Below are 14,106 nucleotides of genomic sequence, written 5' to 3' on the forward strand. Positions count from 1 at the left end.
TGTTCTACTTCTACAGATTTCTTCAATGCAAACCCATCTTTCCATACATCACCTGGGAGAACCCTGTCAAGCCCAGCTCGTTTTTCTCTCCTGTGTTGCCTCCTGCACACAAGTATTGGCAGTTGCTCATGTCATTCTTCCCCACAGCTGGGTGTTTGCTGCTGAGATTTGTGCAACAGCTTGTGAAATGTTCACACTGAGCCACAGCCTGGGAGGTGTTAGGGAGGCCAACTGACCACAGCTGGTGTTTGGGGGGAGTTGTGGTTCAGCACAGTCATTGAGAGCTGTGTTGATGTGGGAAAAGGAGATGAAAGTTGTCAGGGGAAGGGGTGCTCCATTCTAGGAGCCCTGTGTGTCAGAGATGTGGTGGGCAAGGATTTTGTGGGGAAAAGCTCCAGCTGAGGAGCACTGGCAATAAATGGCCTGTTTAGAGGTAGCGTGGCAATAAATAGCCTGGCACTAAAGGTAGCGTGTAACAACCTGCAAGTAATTTTTAAATAATCCCCGTGCACTTCTTAGAACAAGTTGTGGCAGGTCTATTTTTAAGAACCCAGCCTTGTCTCATCTCCATTCTCTGCATATTTTTTGGCTCGGTTCCCACGCAAGTGCTGTATCAAGGTTAATTCGACTCTCCTGGCCGGGTAGGCTGTTTCTGCCGCTTTGCTTCGCCTCCCACAAAACACCACATTGCCCGGCTTTCCTCCCTCTCAGGAAGCTGGAAGGAGGGCAGGGGCTGGAAGGAGGGCAGGGGGCAGTCCTGGGTGCAGCTGCTCCGATAAGGCCCAGGGGAGGGGACTGCCCTCCTCCCGCAGTGCTCTCCGGGCTCCACGCCCCGCAGCGTTTCACAACCGGCCCGGCCGTGCCAGATCCGCTTCCACCCCACGGCGGACTGGGGCATCCTTTGGAGCGGACGGCGCTGCCCCCACACCGCCCACGGCTGCGGGGAGCACGGACGGAGCATCCCCCGACGGTGCGAGCCTCAAGGTACCAGCGGCACCACATCCTTCACCCCGCTCTGCTCTTTGCTCTCTCGGCAGACCCTCTCCCGCCCCGGGGCCGCCCCGCACACCGGGACCCCCGGGCAGCGCAGAGCCGCCCGGGGCGGTGCGGGATGGGGAGGGGAGCGGGGGGGGCCCCGCGGCCTCGCCCGTTCCGGTTCCGTCATGTGAACGGAAAAAGGAAGCGGGTGAGGCAGCGGCGACCCCGGTGGGCGGCGGGGCCGCGGGGGCGGAGGGTCCTGCCCGGGGCCGGAGGGCACCGGACCGGCCGCGGGGGCAGCGCGGGGCAGCCGCGGCCTCACAGCCACCGGTTGTCGCACGGGTGTCGCACCAGCCCCGCTGGCGCTCGGGGGTCCCCGGGGGGTTCCTCGGAGGGGTGACATCCCCCGGAGTTTCGCCCCCTCGCTGGGCATCGCTCGTTGCGGGGATGCGGGAAAAGACCCTGCCTGGAGCAGCCCTCGGTTCTTCCCCCGTGGCGTTCCTGCGCGCCCACTAACGTTCGCTCCCCGAGCTCCTTGTCAAACTTTTCTAACTCGGGAATTATTTGAGGTTTCAGAGAGACGCGGCGGCTTTTTCCCCACACTGGAGCTGGGGCGGAGGTTGGGTGCGTGTCCGGGGCTCGTGGGGAGTGTCAGGGACTCTGTGCGGCAGGGAGGGCCCACGGTGAGCTGGGTGTTGCTGTGTCTCCCCGCAGCCCTGAGCAGCCATGGAGAGGATTGAGAAGGTCGTGAGGCAGGCGAGAGCCGCCTTCAACTCGGGCCGGAGCCGCTCGCTGGAGTTCAGGATACAGCAGCTGAAGGCCCTGGAGCGGATGGTGAAGGAGAAGGAGAAGGAGATCCTGGCAGCCCTCCATGCGGATCTGCACAAGGTCTGGGTCAGGGAGTTTCTCCCATCAGCCCTGCATGGACAGAAGTCAGCCCGTAAGACAAAGGCAAAGGCCAGGGGTTGCCTTTGCTGTGCCAGGTGGCTTTTGCTCTTGTCCCCCATGGCCCTGCCAAGGTCTGCTGCCACCATTTCTATGAAGGAGGTAGTCTAAGGCAGTACTGCAAAGGCAGGCCCTGGCTGTCAAGTTTTGGCTTCTGTCTTACACCCTCCAGACTGAATGTGTTCTCCAGGGATCCTTTGGGGCACCGCTGCCAGTGTCAGAGACTTTCAACCAGCAGAATTTGCCTTTTGTCCCCACTGCGGGTGCGGGAGGTGGGTGCCTTTGCCGCCCCCTCCCCAAGCTCCCTGTCGCTGCAGGGCGGGCCCAACGCGTACAGCCATGAGATCCTGGGCGTGCTGGCGGAGCTGGCCCTGACCATGGAGAAGCTGCCGTCCTGGGCAGCCCCTCAGCCTGTGAAGAAGAACCTGATGACGATGCGGGACGAGGCCTACATCAACTTTGAGCCTCTAGGAGTGGTGCTGATCATCGGGGCCTGGAACTACCCCTTTGTCCTGGTCATGCATCCTCTGATCGGGGCCATTGCAGCAGGTGGGGCCCGTCCTTTGTGGGGCTGTGGGTGGGTGGTGGGGGAGAGGAGGGTGAGGGCTCAGAGGCCGTGCTGTGTCTGTCCTGTAGGCAATGCCGTGGTGGTGAAGCCGTCGGAGGTGAGCGAGAACACGGCTCAGCTGGTGGCTGATCTCCTCCCCCAGTACCTGGACCAGGTGAGTGTGATCCTGTGCCTGACATGACTGTCTTGGTCTGTCCTGCTTCCAAAGGGCTCCTGCAGGTTCAAGTCAAATCAGTAGCCTGCTCTCTTTAAAGGAGCTTAAGCCGGAGGCACAGGAAGGATTGTATTACTCTTAAGAGTACAAGGGTGTGTTGACATATTCTTCCCATCTTTGCGTAACCTGGTATGCTCACATTACATAATGCTGCTGCAGCCTGGTAGTTTTTTTGGCACTCGTGACCATGTGCAGAGGTGTGTGCATATTTTCCCCTGCTGTAGCTGCTCTTTTGGAGCCGTGCCAGGGATGCCCCTAGGTAAGCACAGGTTTGGTTGAATGCTGGCTGTGCCTGGCTCTTCCTGAGAACTGGGCACCATGGCAGTACATCCAGGGTTATCGTGTCCTGCTGATCCACACTTGTAGCAGAATGTGTTGTTTCTCCTTCACTTGCCTGACTGTTCTGACGTCCACTGCACTCTGTCACTGAGATAGTGTTGCTCTGACAGCACAGGCAGTTTCCTCCAGAGAGTTAGTGCATTCCCTAGGTGGGAGGTAAGAGCAGAGGAAGGAGACAGCCCGTGGGAGAGCCCGACAGTCCTTTGTGCCCTATGTCTTACTGTGCAGGAGCCTGACTCAGCCCTGGCTTCAGCCTCCATTTCATTAAGTCTCTGTGACACAAAGTGGGAGGTGAAACTTCATTTCAGGGGAAGGAGCAGAGCATGCCTCTGTTATTGCTGTCTTTTGTCCAGATCCTGAAGTATCTCACAAATTATCCTACATTCTGCCACGTGCAGAGTTGCTGCCTTGATATGCGTGCTTTAAATCAAAGTAACTGTAAGGCTCTGGTTTGCCCCACAGGAGCTCTACCCCGTGGTCACTGGAGGAGTTCCTGAGACAACAGAGCTGCTCACCCAGAGGTTTGACCACATCCTCTACACTGGCAACACTGCAGTGGGCAAAATTGTGATGGCAGCAGCTGCCAAGCACCTGACACCCGTCACCCTGGAGCTGGGTGGGAAGAGCCCCTGCTACATCGACAAGGATTGTGATCTGGCCGTCGCCTGCAGGTCAGGCCATTGCACCCCCTCAGCAGTGGGGCAGGGGGCCATCTGTGGTCCAGTGTCCCCAGCTCAGGTGCTGTCAGCTGGGCTGTGGGATGTGGAAGGGGCTGACAGTGGAGAAACCACCTCCCTTTCTTTCCCCTGCAGGCGAATAACATGGGGGAAGTACATGAACTGTGGGCAAACCTGCATCGCCCCAGACTACATCCTCTGTGACCCATCCATCCAGAGCCAGGTGGTGGAGAACATCAAGGCAACTCTGCTGGTAAGGAGGGAGTCCCTTGTGCTGTGGGAGTTGTCCCCATTGCAGCGCAGGTGTGAGTTCCTGGAGCTGTGGCTGTTGGCAGGTGTGTTGAGCACTTTGTTTCTGCTGTGCCCTTTGTCAGGAATTCTATGGGGAGGACGTGAAGTCGTCTCCGGATTATGAAAGGATCGTCAACAAGCGTCACTTCAAGAGGGTCGTGGGCTTGCTGGAAGGGCAGAAGATCGCTCACGGGGGAGAGAGTGATGAGGCCTCCTGCTTCATAGGTGCTTGTGGCTGCTGCTGGGGAGGGGAGGTGGCAGTGGGTGCCCTTTGGGGTCTGTGTGTGTGTGCCTTGCTTGGGTTACGTTGCACAGAGACAGTGCAGTGAGGTCCTGTGATGGACCAGGTCTTCTGTCCTGCTCACACTGTTCTCCTGTTCTCCGGTTTGCTGCAGCACCGACCATCCTGACGGACGTTTCCCCGGATTCCAAGGTGATGGAGGAGGAAATCTTTGGACCCGTCCTGCCCATTGTGACCGTGAAGAGCGTAGAGGAAGCCATTGAGTTCATCAACCGTCGGGAGAAGCCCCTTGCCTTGTATGTCTTCTCCAACAACAAGAAGGTGGGTCTGGGCTGTGCCAGAGAAAATGAACATGATGGCCTGTTGTCTTGTGACTCCCTTCCCAGTATCCTCAGTTATGTGGCCTGATCTCTTCTGGGCCTTTGTAATGATTTGTTTGTTTTCTTTTGCTAGTTAATCAAAAGAGTCATCTCAGAAACCTCCAGTGGGGGTGTGACTGGAAATGATGTCATTATGCATTTCTTCCTCTCAACCTTGCCCTTTGGTGGTGTTGGTAAGTTACTGCAGCTTCTTAAGCATTGGGACTTGCCACACTGTGTGACCCAGGGAGCAATCCATGGTACCCCTGTGCCTGTTGCAGCCCAAGGGTCTCTGTGCATCAGATCTTGATAATAATAATAAATTCTGGGAGTGCATTAGGGCAGGAGCCAGAAAGGGGAAAAACCTTTAGGTGTATTTTTGGAAAGATTAAAGCATTTAGTGCAGACTGATGTGAAAGGTACATTAAAAACATGAGCTGCAATCGGAGGGATTAGCAGTGATTAGCAGGTGGAAGGGGTAGGACTTTAGCTTGGGGAGAATTGGAACAGGTTATGGATCAGTCCATGGAAGCTTTGCAAAAGAAGGTTTTGGGGGTTACAGGCAGTGAACCAGTGTGAACAGCACACGCTGACCTGGAATGGGAACACGGAGGTGTACCCTGCAAAGCTCCTCAGGAAACCATCTCACACAGCACCAGTCGGATCCCAGAGCCCTGGCACGGTGCTTTGAGAGGGAGCTAAATCCAGAGAAGAGCTGGAGACAGCTCAGAGGCACAGGGACCGCTACAAAATACTGGAGAGTGCGTAGTGAAAACGAGGTGGGGAAGGAGCAGGGTGGAGCACAGATGGACATCTTAGAGACTGAGAAGTGCTGCGGGGAGGAAGGGTCAGTTGTCCTCAAGTGGCCAAAGGTTTGACCAGGCTGTGCCTGCGGGGTGACCTGCCTGGCTCGTGTCCCTCAGGTCACAGCGGGATGGGCGCCTACCACGGCAAGCACAGCTTCGAGACCTTCTCCCACCGCCGCGCCTGCTTGATCAAGGACCTGAAGATGGAGGGCACCAACAAAATGCGGTACCCACCTGTCAGCCAGAAGAAGGTGGATTGGACCAAGTTCATCCTCCTGAAGCGGTTTAACAGGGGCCGAATTGGACTGGCCCTCCTGGCCCTGCTGGGGGTGGTGGCAGCGGTGATGATGAAGGTGAGTTTTGGGTCTCTTTGGGTCTAAGTGGGTGCATGTGCAATTCACCTCATCTTCTGCAAGTTCAATCTTTGCAAACTGCAGCCCTTCCTTAGAGCCTGGCCTCCTTTTCTCTCTTGAGACTTTTTTTTTTCTGTCCCACCTCAAATTACCAAGATCTGCTTCTCACTCTTACCAGTGGTCTGTAGAATAGGAATGTCCCCAGAGAGATCTCCTGGGCTGCTGTACTACTTGTTGCACTGCTCTGGTAGGTGACACCCGTGGGATGCTCCCTCCAGAGGCAGAGGTTGGTAGTTCTGGACCGGTTAGGAGTGGTTTGAACTCCAGAGTTTCCTTCAGCAGTATTCGAGCTGCTCCACAGCCCTGACAGCTGCAGTTTGTGCCATGGCACCCTGGGAAAGGAAGCTGTGTCCCAAAGCCTGGGTCTACAACCTCTTCATCCTTGTCCAATTTCAGCCCCTGTCTGACCTCAGTTCAATTATTCCCATTTCCTCCCTTGTTTCCAGCTGGGTAGTGCGGAAGGGTGGGATGTCCTCCCCTCTCTGCAGGAGGCAGAGGCCTGCTGGTGCTGGCTGGAGGCCTCAAGATGCCTCCTGAGGTGGAGGAGCAAGATCTAAATCTCCCAAGCGAGATCACTGTTGGTTCTTTTCTGTGTCTGACAAACCAAGTACTGCAGTGCCTTCACTGGCTGCTCCTCACAAGGCTCAGCTGTGCATCCGTGGGGTTTAGTGAGCTTAAGGGAGCAGCCCAAGGGGACAGGAGGTGGCAGGATGGATCAGGACTCTGCCCTTCAGTCTGTGTTGTTACTGCTGTGAGGAGAGGTGCAGAAGCCCAACAAGCCAGGAAAATAACCTGCCCACATATTCCAGGAGGAGGTGCAAAAGCCAAAGAATTGGCTCAGGCTTTGAGGCACCAGCCAGGGGGGCAGGCCCTGTTTAGGTGAATGAGGGGGGAAACTCACGGCATCTTGAAATCATTTGGGTTTCTCAGAACCACCAGTCTGTGCTGAAGAGAAAAGCCCTCTTGATTGTGCTGGCTGTGCAGAGGCTGGGCTGGCCCAGCGGGTGGTAAGGAGGAGCAGGTTTCAGAGCACTGCTGTGGCTGTCACAGTGAGGTAGGAGCCTTTTTCTTCTCCTGTGTGTAGACCTAGTTTGAGATCGGGGAGAGCTTTGCAGAGTGGTGAACGTGGGGATTGGAGAAAGCTCCCCAAGAGCCAGAGCACGACGCTTTCTCTGGCAGTGCATGGAGCTCGTCCGGCATCCGAGATAACCGTGCAGTGCATGCTGAGGGGCAGGAGGCAGGCGAGCTGCGCCCTGGGGGAGTCACCGAGTGAAGAGGCTTTGCTTCAGGCTGTTCTAGAAAGGGAATTGGTTTTGTCTCACAAATCCTTCACAGGACCTTGGTGTTGTTTTGCTCTCACAGGTGGTTTACTGATGAAGAGGAGAAGGCCCCGTGTGCCAGCCGTACTCTGGGTGCTTGCTTTGTGTCTGTTTCCTTAAGCTGGGAAGTCATTATTTTCTTTTGTTCTGGGTGATTTCAGTGAGCTGTCGAGCACACAGAGTAGCCTTAGAGAGGCACTAACAACAAGAAGGCTCAGACTCCTGTTTGCTAAAAAGCCATGCTGGAACAGAGGGACCAGAGGGGACAAGCTCTCCGAAGGAGGACTGCAGAGCAAGAAACTCCAGTCCCTATCTCCACCCCATGCCATGCAGAGTGCTGCTTGAGGGGCACACCAAACCACTTACCTTCCTTCAGTGACCAACAGGAGCTTCAGTTTCAGCAATCCTTGGGCTGACAGTTTTTGGGATGGGCTGTCTCCTGTTGTGCTCTGAACACCCTCCCTCTTGGTGACAAGTCTGAGACAGGCCATGCTGGCTGATGCATTTGACCAAGAGTGATGGTTGTGAATGAACCCAGTGAGGTTCCCCTTGACATTTGAGGTGAAATATTCATGGATTTCTGCAAATTGGAATCATCCACAGCTGGTCAGGGAATGCAGGCTGGGGCTCTGGGTTTCACCATATGGCTGTAACAATTATTTAACTGTTAGAAAATTACAAAGGTGGTACCTGCACTGCCTGTATTGTGCTGATGAGCATCTTACACTCGTGCAAAAGAACTTTCAGGCCTGTTTAGAGAAGTGGGAATGACAAAATACCTTGTGGGTTAGCTCAGCTCTGTGCAGCTGCTCCCTTATTCCCAGTGGGATGGGAAAGAGAATCAGAGGAGTGAAAGTGAGAAAACTTGTAGCTTGAGAGAAAGATAGTTTAGTAGGTGAAGCGAAAGCTGGGAATGCAGGCAAATTAAAGCAAATTGAGGAATCTGTTCATTAATTCCCCTTGTCAGGCAGGTGTTCAGCCATCCTGGGGAAAGCAGGATGGTGACTTGGGAAGACAAATGCCATCATTGCCAATGTCACAAATCCAAAACAGCACCATCCTACTATGAAGAAACTTAGTGACTATGATGAAAGTTAACTCCACCCCAGCCAAAGCCAGTACAAAGCTGTTCCTGGTCAGATTGCTCCAAGGGAAAACAATTATTGAAAGAGTGTGTGCTCCTTCGTGTTTGAGCTTCTGGGGCTGCTGTAATCTTGCAGTGGGGCATAATGTGGGACTTGTTCGAGCTTGGGAGGAGGATGCTGAAAGAATTGAATGTAAAAGAGCCTTAGAAATATTAATGTCAAAATAAGGCAAATTAAAAAATGATTACTAAATGCAATTAATATAGAGTAGAAAGTTATATTTACTGTGCAATAAGTAGGATTTCTTCGTGGCTGGTGAAAATCCATGTGCTAAGCCTTTTTGATGATATATTTTGCAAGTACTAAATAAACACCGAGAATTTAAGTAATAAACCGAGTGTGGTAAGTCCCTGGAGTCTCCTGAGGAATCCTGCTCATCCTCTGCCACTCCCAGCTGTGGCCATGGCTTGGCCAAATGTCACACATGTGTTGTGAGATGTCTCTGCCCTGGTTCAGGGGGACATGTGATCTCTCTGCTCATGGGGAAGGGTCCCCCAGAGCTCTGGCAGGCACTGAAGAGGTGCCTGGAGCCAGGGAAGGTGTGGGATGAGCTGGGGCTGGGGGGGCTGTGGAGGAGCTGGGCTACTTCTCCTGCACAAATCCATCCCTGGATTGCCTCCCATCTGCAGGCACGGCCTGCTGGTTGGGGTTTGTTCAGATCCCATGTCTTGCATGTGTTGGCTCCCAACAGCAGCTGTGGCATGTGAGAGGCGCTTCCCCGGCCTCATGTGCCCAATGTGGGCAAAGCCACGCGGTCTCTCGCAATCCCTGAGTCACTGCCCCGGCTGGACGGGAAGATCCAGGGCTTGTGTGTTCACAGCTGAGGATAGAGCTGGGTAAAGGGCATCTTGTATCTAGCAAGAGCCCTGGGCCCGGGCCAGCTGCCCGCTCGTGGGAGGAGGGATCGCTCCGAGCCATGGCAGGGGCAGGGCTTGTGCCAGCTTGCACTCACTGCGGGACACTGGTGGAGAGAGAAGCTTCTCTGAAGGTAACTTTCTCTTTTCCTTCATTTTTTAACGAGTCATTTGCTTTCTTGGACAGGACTGGGGCTGTGTGAGGCGGCTGTGGCAGCAGGCTGGGAAGGGCAGATTTTAATTGTTGTCGGGGAACCTTGATGTCTAATTTGGTTGGGCAGGGATGCAGGCAGATCCTGACTAAAAAGTGCTGCTCCTGGGAAGCAGGATGAAACCTTTTGTTTTGTCATGTTTTGCAAAGACATGGGAGGGCCTTGGAGTTATGGGGAAGTCGAGTGCAGACGGGCTCTGGGCACAAAGCTCTGCTTCCAGCCGGCTGCCCACCCAGGCCGTGGTCATCCCAGTGTTTTGGTTCCTTGGGGAGCACCCTGTCAGTGGAGGGTGGAGTGGCTGGTGGGTTTGAGGGTATCCCCAAGCTGGGAGAAAGCAACCACAGAGCAGGATCCATCAGCCATCCCCAGACTGGTGTGAGAGGTGCTGTGTGTTGGACCCTGCCAAGTAGAACAGGGCTTGGAGAGTGTGGGCCCTGAGCAGTCGCCTTGGGGGCAGGAGCTCCCCTCCAAGGAGGAGAACATCTCCCAGCCTTGCTCTGGGTGGGACATCTCATGGTGGTGACCCCACATTAAATGTTCCCAGGGCTGAGCACCCTTGATGGCCCTGTGGTGAGCTGGGTGTTGCTGTGTCTCCCCGCAGCCCTGAGCAGCCATGGAGAGGATTGAGAAGGTCGTGAGGCAGGCGAGAGCCGCCTTCAACTCGGGCCGGAGCCGCTCGCTGGAGTTCAGGATGCAGCAGCTGAAGGCCCTGGAGCGGATGGTGAAGGAGAAGGAGAAGGAGATCCTGGCAGCCCTCCATGCGGATCTGCACAAGGTCTGGGCGGGCAGGGAGTCTCTCCCTTCTGCTGTGCACAGACAGTGGGCAGCCCTGAGGAAAGCAGGAAGGCCAGGGGCTGCCTTGGCCATGACTGGTGGTTTCTGTCTGTCCCCCACCATGGACCATGACTTTGCTCGGACTCTCCAGGCTGCCGTGGTGGGTGTGGGAGGTGGGTTCCTTTGCCATATCCTCCCCAAGTTCCCCCTTATTGCAGAGTGGGCCCACTGTGTACAACACTGAGATCCTGAGCGTGCTGGGGGAGCTGACCCTGGCCATGGAGAAGCTGCCGTCCTGGGCAGCCCCTCAGCATCTGAAGAAGAACCTGTTGACAATGAGGGATGAGGTCTTTGTCAACTTTGAGCCTCTGGGAGTGGTGCTGATCATCGGAGCCTGGAACTACCCCTTTGTCCTGGTCATGCATCCTCTGATCGGGGCCATTGCAGCAGGTGGGGCCCGTCCTTTGTGGGGCTGTGGGTGGGTGGTGGGGGAGAGGAGGGTGAGGGCTCAGAGGCCGTGCTGTGTCTGTCCTGTAGGCAATGCCGTGGTGGTGAAGCCGTCGGAGGTGAGCGAGAACACGGCTCAGCTGGTGGCTGATCTCCTCCCCCAGTACCTGGACCAGGTGAGTGTGACCCCGTGTTGGTCCCCAGGTTTCTCTGTGCCATAGTGATGCACAGGGTTGGGGTGGCACTGACACCATTGCCTTGCAGGAGCTGTACCCTGTGGTAACTGGAGGAGCTCCTGAGACAACAGAGCTGCTCACCCAGAGGTTTGATCACATCCTCTACACCGGCAACACTGCAGTGGGCAAAATTGTGATGGCAGCAGCTGCCAAGCACCTGACACCCGTCACCCTGGAGCTGGGTGGGAAGAACCCCTGCTACATCGACAAGGATTGTGACCTGGCCGTCACCTGCAGGTCAGGCCATTGCACCCCCTCAGCAGTGGGGCAGGGGGCCATCTGTGGTCCAGTGTCCCCAGCTCAGGTGCTGTCAGCTGGGCTGTGGGATGTGGAAGGGGCTGACAGTGGAGAAACCACCTCCCTTTCTTTCCCCTGCAGGCGAATAACATGGGGGAAGTACACAAACTGTGGGCAAATCTGCATCGCCCCAGACTACATCCTCTGTGACCCATCCATCCAGAGCCAGGTGGTGGAGAACATCAAGGCAACTCTGCTGGTAAGGAGGGAGTCCCTTGTGCTGTGGGAGTTGTCCCCATTGCAGCGCAGGTGTGAGTTCCTGGAGCTGTGGCTGTTGGCAGGTGTGTTGAGCACTTTGTTTCTGCTGTGCCCTTTGTCAGGAATTCTATGGGGAGGACGTGAAGTCGTCTCCGGATTATGAAAGGATCGTCAACAAGCGTCACTTCAAGAGGGTCGTGGGCTTGCTGGAAGGGCAGAAGATCGCTCACGGGGGAGAGAGTGATGAGGCCTCCTGCTTCATAGGTGCTTGTGGCTGCTGCTGGGGAGGGGAGGTGGCAGTGGGTGCCCTTTGGGGTCTGTGTGTGTGTGCCTTGCTTGGGTTACGTTGCACAGAGACAGTGCAGTGAGGTCCTGTGATGGACCAGGTCTTCTGTCCTGCTCACACTGTTCTCCTGTTCTCCGGTTTGCTGCAGCACCGACCATCCTGATGGACGTTTCCCCGGATTCCAAGGTGATGGAGGAGGAAATCTTTGGACCCGTCCTGCCCATTGTGACCGTGAAGAGCATAGAGGAAGCCATTGAGTTCATCAACCGTCGGGAGAAGCCCCTTGCCTTGTATGTCTTCTCCAACAACAAGAAGGTGGGTCTGGGTAGCAGTGCCTCTGTGCAGTTGGATCCTGAACTTGGCTGGTGCCAGACACAGCTTCCTGCAGGGTCTGTGTCAGTTCCTTTTCCATGTGAGTTGCAGCGTTTGGCTCACAGGGGCCATGAGTTTCCCCAGAGCTGCTGAAGGGCTCTGGGTTTGCGTGTCTCCCCCTCCTTTCAGCAGGCTGCCCACACGGGTGGGTGCTGACTCCTGGCACGTCTCCTGCCCTTGCTCTGGCCTCTGTTGTGCCAGTTCAGGAATTCAGGGCAGGGCTTTGTCCTGGCACAACAGCCCCAGGTGGTTTGTGTGGGAGGGCTGAGAAGCACCCCAGGCTCTGGGTGGATGCACCTCTGCCTCTGATCTGTCCCACTGAGATGGAGCCTTTTGAGGTCACGGCTGTTCCAGCCGGGCAGATCTTGTGCTTAGGTGATGTAAACTGGCCTCTCCCATGGAACAAGGCACAGACTGTGCCCTGCACAAAGCAATGGGGTGGAAGCACCAGCTTGAACCCTCTGGGAACATGGCATTGTGTCCCATCTTGATTTTCCCTTGTTCTGTGCCATCTCCCATTCTGGGTAGCTGATCAGACGGGTGATATCAGAGACCTCCAGTGGTGGCATGACAGCCAATGACGTCCTCATGCACACGGTGGTTCCGGATCTGCCCTTCGGTGGTGTGGGTGAGTCCCTGCTCCTCCCCCTGCCCCTGGATTCAGTCTCCCAGCAACATCCTCTGACCCATGTGCTGTTGTGCCCCTTTGGGAATTCAGGAACTTTCAGCTGCATTTTCCCCATTGATGTTATTTTCTGTGGGGTTTTTTTCTGTTATTTTCTCTTTGTAAAAAGGCTCATTAGTGTTTTGGTTTTTAGGCCTCCCAGTGAGAGAGGAAAAGCCTCTGGCCCATATGTGAGCTCTGGTTCTCCTGTGCTGGGGTGTGGGATAAATTGCCTGGGGCAGAGTGGGTGGCTGAGTTTCCACAGTCACTGGCAGGCTCATGTAGCAGGGACAGCCTGGCTGTAGGCAAAGGGCTGAGGTCCTGGTTGTTGCTGGTCTCAGGGTGCTGAATGTCCTCCTCATGTCCCACTCCTTGAAATCATAGATTCAGTTCCTCCTGTCACCGACCCCTGAGAAAATTCTGAGGGAATCAGGGCAGCCCTGGGAGAGTTGAGAACTGGTGCCATTAACCTTTCAAGGGTAGGTGCACACAACCAGTCTCAGCAGCAGTTCAGGTCCTCACCTATTTCTGGGTAGTTAATAAAGCTGCTCTTTGCTTCTGTGCCCTGGGGGAGCAGAGCAGCTGCTCCAGGCGTGAGAAGCAGCATGACCAAGCTTCCCCCGTGTCCTGGGGGCTGTCAGACAGAATTTAAGAAGCGCAGGTGTCTCTGTGCATGGTGTGACCTGCCTGGGTTGTGTCCCTCAGGTCACAGCGGGATGGGAGCCTACCATGGCAGGTGCAGCTTCGAGACCTTCTCCCACCGCCGCACCTGCTTGATCAGGGACCTGAGGCTGGACGTTCTGAACAAAATGCGGTACCCACCTGTCAGCCAGGAGAGGATGGATGTGGCCAAGTTCGTCCTCCTGAAGCATTGTAGCGACTGCCGAGTGGGACAGTTCCTCTCGGCCCTGCTGGGGGCTGTGAAAGCAGTGATGGCAAAGGTGAGCCTCGGGTCTCTGCTGTCCGTGTGAGTGTGTGCTCCCAGCTCTGCCCCTGAGCCCCATCTGCCCTCAGCCTCCACGCCCACATTTCCTCGAGCTCTGTTCCTTCCCTGGGGGACTCATCCCTGTTTTTGTGCCTTTCCAGATATTCTCCCCCTGACGAGAGGGGTGATGGGCAGTCAGCAGCTTTCCAGCCCCGGAACCCACCACTTGCTCCCTGCGGTCCTAGTGCTGAATTTTTCTCTGCTGCAGTTTCATTTCTTCCAAGGCAGCCAACACACTGAAGAGGTAGAAGACAAGAAAAAATACCTAGAGCAGAGACAGTCCAAGCTGAAGGCTCCAACTCCTGCTGAAGCAGGAATTTATCAAGACCTAGGCCATGTGTCATGCCTGAGCAGTGAGTGCCAGATGGAAGGAAACAGCATCCACCCTGCTTTGTAAACAGGAGCTTATCTAGAAACTCTTGGGAATGGGGGAGTGTTTGTCACAAGGGTACCTAAACAAAGCCAGTTGTTACTGAGCCTGTTATC

The 14,106-nt window shown here is 55.5% G+C and overlaps 2 protein-coding genes across 7 annotated transcripts; both read left to right on the forward strand.

The window, feature by feature from the left end:
- The first annotated feature begins 870 nt into the window (after positions 1 to 870).
- Positions 871 to 8,628, forward strand: LOC113999829 (aldehyde dehydrogenase family 3 member A2-like). Of its 6 annotated transcripts, none has more exons than XM_027743584.2 (12): positions 871 to 984; positions 1,693 to 1,866; positions 2,241 to 2,472; positions 2,560 to 2,645; positions 3,507 to 3,715; positions 3,857 to 3,974; positions 4,096 to 4,237; positions 4,408 to 4,574; positions 4,707 to 4,806; positions 5,536 to 5,771; positions 6,762 to 6,885; positions 7,194 to 8,628. In XM_027743584.2, exons 2-11 carry the CDS (start codon positions 1,705 to 1,707, stop codon positions 6,840 to 6,842), a joined length of 1,533 nt encoding a protein of 510 aa, XP_027599385.1. In that variant the 5' UTR covers positions 871 to 984; positions 1,693 to 1,704; the 3' UTR covers positions 6,843 to 6,885; positions 7,194 to 8,628. The 6 variants fall into 6 exon arrangements, with proteins under 6 accessions (XP_027599385.1, XP_027599394.1, XP_039236948.1 ...); XM_027743593.2 differs by lacking the exon at positions 871 to 984 and adding an exon at positions 1,234 to 1,602; XM_039381014.1 differs by lacking the exon at positions 871 to 984 and adding an exon at positions 1,234 to 1,602 and having other exon boundaries at positions 7,312 to 8,628.
- A 1,218-nt stretch (positions 8,629 to 9,846) lies between these two features.
- LOC113999850 (aldehyde dehydrogenase family 3 member A2-like) lies at positions 9,847 to 14,096 on the forward strand. Its single transcript, XM_039381019.1, has 11 exons — positions 9,847 to 9,862; positions 9,963 to 10,136; positions 10,354 to 10,585; positions 10,673 to 10,758; positions 10,847 to 11,055; positions 11,197 to 11,314; positions 11,436 to 11,577; positions 11,748 to 11,914; positions 12,500 to 12,599; positions 13,341 to 13,576; positions 13,722 to 14,096. The coding sequence occupies exons 2-11, from the start codon at positions 9,975 to 9,977 to the stop codon at positions 13,734 to 13,736; spliced, it is 1,467 nt and encodes a 488-aa protein (XP_039236953.1). The 5' UTR covers positions 9,847 to 9,862; positions 9,963 to 9,974; the 3' UTR covers positions 13,737 to 14,096.
- The last annotated feature ends 10 nt before the right edge of the window (positions 14,097 to 14,106 follow it).

This window comes from Pipra filicauda, unplaced genomic scaffold, assembly GCF_003945595.2.
Source record: "Pipra filicauda isolate LSUMZ 115617 unplaced genomic scaffold, ASM394559v2 scaffold211_size2331000_pilon, whole genome shotgun sequence".
Lineage (NCBI taxonomy): Eukaryota > Metazoa > Chordata > Aves > Passeriformes > Pipridae > Pipra > Pipra filicauda.

Excerpts from the sequence above, each read along its gene's own strand:
- LOC113999850 (XM_039381019.1), top strand. The coding sequence starts at position 9,975 with ATGGAGAGGATTGAGAAGGTCGTGAGGCAGGCGAGAGCCGCCTTCAAC. Across the intron at positions 11,056-11,196 it reads GACCTGGCCGTCACCTGCAG|GCGAATAACATGGGGGAAGT; the intron begins GTCAGGCCATTG and ends TTTCCCCTGCAG. Across the intron at positions 12,600-13,340 it reads TCTGCCCTTCGGTGGTGTGG|GTCACAGCGGGATGGGAGCC; the intron begins GTGAGTCCCTGC and ends TGTGTCCCTCAG.
- LOC113999829 (XM_027743584.2), top strand. The coding sequence starts at position 1,705 with ATGGAGAGGATTGAGAAGGTCGTGAGGCAGGCGAGAGCCGCCTTCAAC. Across the intron at positions 2,646-3,506 it reads TCCCCCAGTACCTGGACCAG|GAGCTCTACCCCGTGGTCAC; the intron begins GTGAGTGTGATC and ends TTTGCCCCACAG. Across the intron at positions 5,772-6,761 it reads TGGCAGCGGTGATGATGAAG|AACCACCAGTCTGTGCTGAA; the intron begins GTGAGTTTTGGG and ends TGGGTTTCTCAG.